Genomic DNA, 4364 nt, shown 5'->3' with positions numbered 1-4364 from the left:
CATCAGCAGGCGGACTCCCAACCACTGCGCCACCAGGGAAGCCCAAGAATAAGTTTTGAATCTAGACTTCAGGACCTAATGGGTCTGTAACTTAGATGACAATAAAATTTACTCATATTTAGTTTCTTTATAGACAAAATAAGCATAGAGGTACTTTGAAAAGTTGTTAGCATTAATGAAAAAGTATACCAAGTGCCGTACACTGTCTAGCACACAGCAGTGCTTCAATATATAGTAGTAACAATCAGTACCTATAACAGAATCCCTAAACCACACCAAAAGTGTTAACGGTCATAATGGTATTCACTCTCATCCCTCAACCAGTATTACAGATACTAGAACTAAGACTTACTGAGAACTTTCACTTTGTAAGGTCTTTGCAAGCGTATGCCTGTTATATGCCCTTGACCGTTTCTTTTGATAGCGCAGATACCAAAAATGGTACACAGGCTCCTTCCCACCACTGCTGTACTATTGGCTCTTCTCACTGTAGCCAATACTGATGTTTCAAAGCAGGTTTCTCCCAAGCTATTATGATTCTCATACACTGTGAAAGGAAGTCTTCCTTGTCTGTTTCATAGCTTATTCCCTTTCTTCCAACTTGAAATGTGTTTCACAGAGACTGGACAGAGTTTAAGAAACTCCCACCTTTGTCAGAATCAGGAATTTTTCTCTCTACCAATAATCATTCAGTGTCCTGAACTAAGATATATGAGTCTTGATTATCTCTTATTTCTGAGTGTGTTCTCTTCTTTCTCAGAGTATATCACCATTTTTAGAAAATGGTGTGTCCAATTTTATTTATGACTTTTAAGACTGGTTTCTCATAGTATAATAGCTTGTTGCTGTTGTTTCCAGAAAGACAAGAAAGTCTATATGCTAACAGGCCCCTGTTGTCCAGCTACCATACCAAGTCTTGGATGGAGATGTACAGATCACATAATAGGGGTCCATTGCTAACAGAAAACAAATCAGAAGCACAGAAAGATTCCTCAAAAGAGGGAGCAGTACTTGTCTTTTTTTTTTTTTCGATACTGTTATGTATCGAAAAAATACATATGTTGGTTATGTTTCAGGCTCATTTATTTACTTATTTTATTAGCGTTATCTTACCCTTTTTCCAAGGTTCACCAAGAATTATCATTTGCCCATATCTGCTTAGTCTTTCTTTTTTTTCTTTTGCTGAATCTTATGCTATTAAGTGGCAGATATCATGACACCGGACCCCTAAATATTTCAGCACACACTCCCTAAGAACGGTGAATTTCTCCTACATAAACACAATGTCGTTATCACACCTGAGAAATTCAAGTGTCTGAATGATATCTAAAGTAAAGTACATGTATATTCAGTTTTCCCTAACTGTCCCCAAAACGTCATTCTAGAGCTGTCTTTTTATTTTTTTAGTCAGGAATGACAGTTCCTACGTTGTACTTGGTTGTCACATCTCTTTAGTCTCCCTTAGTCTACAAAGTCCTCTCATCCTTTTTCACACTCTGAATATGTCTAATTATTCCCCAGTGACTGGATTCAACAATCATTGCTGGGAGCCGGGTAGGGGGCAGCTCTGCACCTCACTCTCACTCCATCCGGAGACAGACAGTTTGTTCCAGCAACGCAGTTTGGTCACTTGGTTGAAGTGGTGTCTACCAGCTCTCTCCACTAGGAAAGGAACCTCTTTCTCTTTGCAGATAATAGTCATCTGTGAGATTACTGTGACTCCAATTTTTTCAATCCTTTACAGTATTTCTCGTCCAGTTCAGGCTGCAGTTGAGGGACAGGTATCACCTTTAGTTGTCGTGTCTCTTTGGTCTCAGTCTGAAACTTCCACAGCCTTTCTTGATCTTTTGAGACATTGATATTTTTGATATTTAAAACCTAAATCAGATCATGTTCCCTTGGCTTAGAACGATCTCCTTTACCTCCTTCAGGCCTCAAGAATGCTCAGGGGAGGCAGTCGACCAGTTATTCAACACCTACTGTGCACCTGCTAGATTCTAGACACGGCCCTGGCACTGGGATGTGGCAGCAGGCAACACAAACACAAAGCCGGCCCTTCTCGAACATGAAGTTCTGGGGAGAAGAGGGACACAGCCACCACACGAGCATTCAGGTAACAATGCGGGAGGTCAAGGAGGTGTAGCACCTCAGAGAACATAAGGCAGGAAGGGAAGGACGAGGCGGGGGTGTGGGGGGCAGGGATGAACTGTTTTTTAAAAAATATTTCATTTATTTATTTATTTATTTGGGGGGGCTGCATTGGGTCTTCGTTGCTGCACACAGGCTTTTCTCTCTAGTTGCGGTGAATGGTGGCTACTCTTCATTGCGGTGCGTTAGCTTCTCATCGTGGTGGCTTCTCTTGTTCTGGAGCACAAGCTGTAGGCACACGGGCTTCAGTAGTTGTGGCGTGCAGGCTCAGTAGTTGTGGCTCAGGGCTTAGTTGCTCCGCGGCACATGGGATCTTCAGGGATCAAACCCGTGTCCCTTGCACTGGCAAGCGGATTCTTTTTCTCTTTTTTTTTTTTGCGGTACGCGGGCCTCTCACTGTTGTGGCCTCTCCCGTTGAGGAGCACAGGCTCCAGACGCACAGGGTGAGCAGCCATGCTCACGGGCCCAGCCGCTCTGCGGCATGTGGGATCTTCCTGGACTGGGGAACGAACCCGTGTTCCCTGCATCGGCAGGCGGACTCTCAACCACTGCGCCACCAGGGAAGCCCGCAAGCAGATTCTTAACCACTGGACCACCAGGGAAGTCCCAGGAACTGTTATAGAGTGGCCAGCATCATCCAGGATGAGCACCTCGATGCTGCTCAGGTGGAAGGAAGGGCAGTTGTGGAGGTGATCAATGAGCCGGCCCGGGGTGGCGATGAGGATGTCAGGCGCTGCCCGGAGGGCTGCTTCCTGAGACTTCACGTCCAAGCCACCCACAGCCAGGCAGGTGGTGACGCTGCAGAACTGGGCCAGCTGCTTGGTGACGGAGTGCACCTGGATGCCCAGTTCCCGGGTGGGAACCAGCACCAGCACATGGGTCACCGGAGCCTGGCGGGGTTTGTAGATCAGACGCTCCAAGACGGGCAGGGCAAAAGCCGCAGTTTTACCTGTCCCAGTGGCTGCACAGGCACAGATGTCCTTCCCCAACACACCCACAGGTATGCATGCCTTCTGGATCGGTGTGGGGTCCTTGAAGCCCATGGCTGTGATGGCCTTCAGAAGAGGGTGGGAAAGGTTCATGTCCTGGAATGAGAGGTTTTCATCATACTGAGATGCATCTTCAAAAAATCCTCCTGCTTCCTGTCCTTTCTTCTTCTTCTGCTCCTTTACTTTGAGTGTATCTGCTTTGGTGAGGACGTTCTCATCAGCTGACGAGTAGTCAGTCTCTGATTCTTCATCTTCTGTGGCTTCCTCATCTTTCCCTTCAAAGTCTTCCTGTTCCTCAGGTTCAGAGCCCTCCTTTGCTTCTTTCTCCTTCTCTAACTTCCCAGACTTGGCTTCTTTATCCTCTGTTTTCCTTTTCTTTCGAACTTTCTCAATCTTCTCATCTAATGTCGTGGCTGCCCTCTTCTTCTTGAGCTGGCTTATGACGTCAGCCATGGCCCAGCTGCCATCGTACATCCCCTCCTTCTCAGTGAAAACAAAGTCAGGGTTGAAATCGGCACTGCGGTTCTTCTGCAAGGCTTTCGGCTTTCTGCCCAGCACAATGGGCCCCTCCTCCTCCTGGTCTTCGGAGTCAGTCTCTGGCTCCACTGACACCTCATCATCTTCGCCTATGGTCCCGATTAAACCCAGCTCCGCAAGCATGTCGCCGCAGCAGCCACTTCCGGAAACCAGCGCGGCGCGCTAGGCTCAGTACACTTAGGCTCCCTCTCTCCTAAGACAATGTAGGTTACAAACTGCAAAGTCAAGAAGATCCAGTGCTTCCACCTTGTACTTTAGGGAGTTTGTCTTAACAGTCAGGGTCATGGCAGGAAATAGCACACCAAAGATTTTAAAAGAGTTCAGTGAAAGGTTAATTTATAGAGATGAATCTTGATTGAAGGAGAAAATACCCAAATAATAGCCAGATAGCAAAGATATTTGGTGATACAGTCTGGAAGTCAGCCTCCTAAAGCACATGGCATTGGAAAGAAGGACACATAAAATACATATAGGTAAAAATGGGGATGGACCAGCACAGTCCATTTGTATTCCATTTTCATCCTTTTATTTAGATAAAAAGCTACCATATGCAGAACAAAGCAAACACACACTCTTGCGTGCCACTTTGTCATTGTCTTCCAACTGACTTGCCCTCCACTGGCTCTTCATCTGATGCCACCAATGGTCATGACATCAATTTTCAGTGTCAGTATTGTCCATTCAGTCATT

At 46.0% G+C, this 4364-nt stretch overlaps 1 protein-coding gene across 1 annotated transcript; it reads right to left on the bottom strand.

The window, feature by feature from the left end:
• Window positions 1–1710: 1710 nt before the first annotated feature.
• On the bottom strand, window positions 1711–3830 carry LOC116754973 (probable ATP-dependent RNA helicase DDX27). The gene is made up of 3 exons (XM_032633860.1): window positions 2745–3830; window positions 1981–2073; window positions 1711–1878 (listed from the first exon to the last, which is right to left on the bottom strand). Exons 1-3 carry the CDS (start codon window positions 3795–3797, stop codon window positions 1711–1713), a joined length of 1314 nt encoding a protein of 437 aa, XP_032489751.1. The 5' UTR covers window positions 3798–3830.
• Window positions 3831–4364: the final 534 nt, after the last annotated feature.

The sequence above is a fragment of the Phocoena sinus genome, chromosome 6 (assembly GCF_008692025.1).
Source record: "Phocoena sinus isolate mPhoSin1 chromosome 6, mPhoSin1.pri, whole genome shotgun sequence".
Taxonomy (NCBI): Eukaryota; Metazoa; Chordata; class Mammalia; order Artiodactyla; family Phocoenidae; genus Phocoena; species Phocoena sinus.
This window is presented reverse-complemented; position numbering and strand designations above follow the sequence as displayed.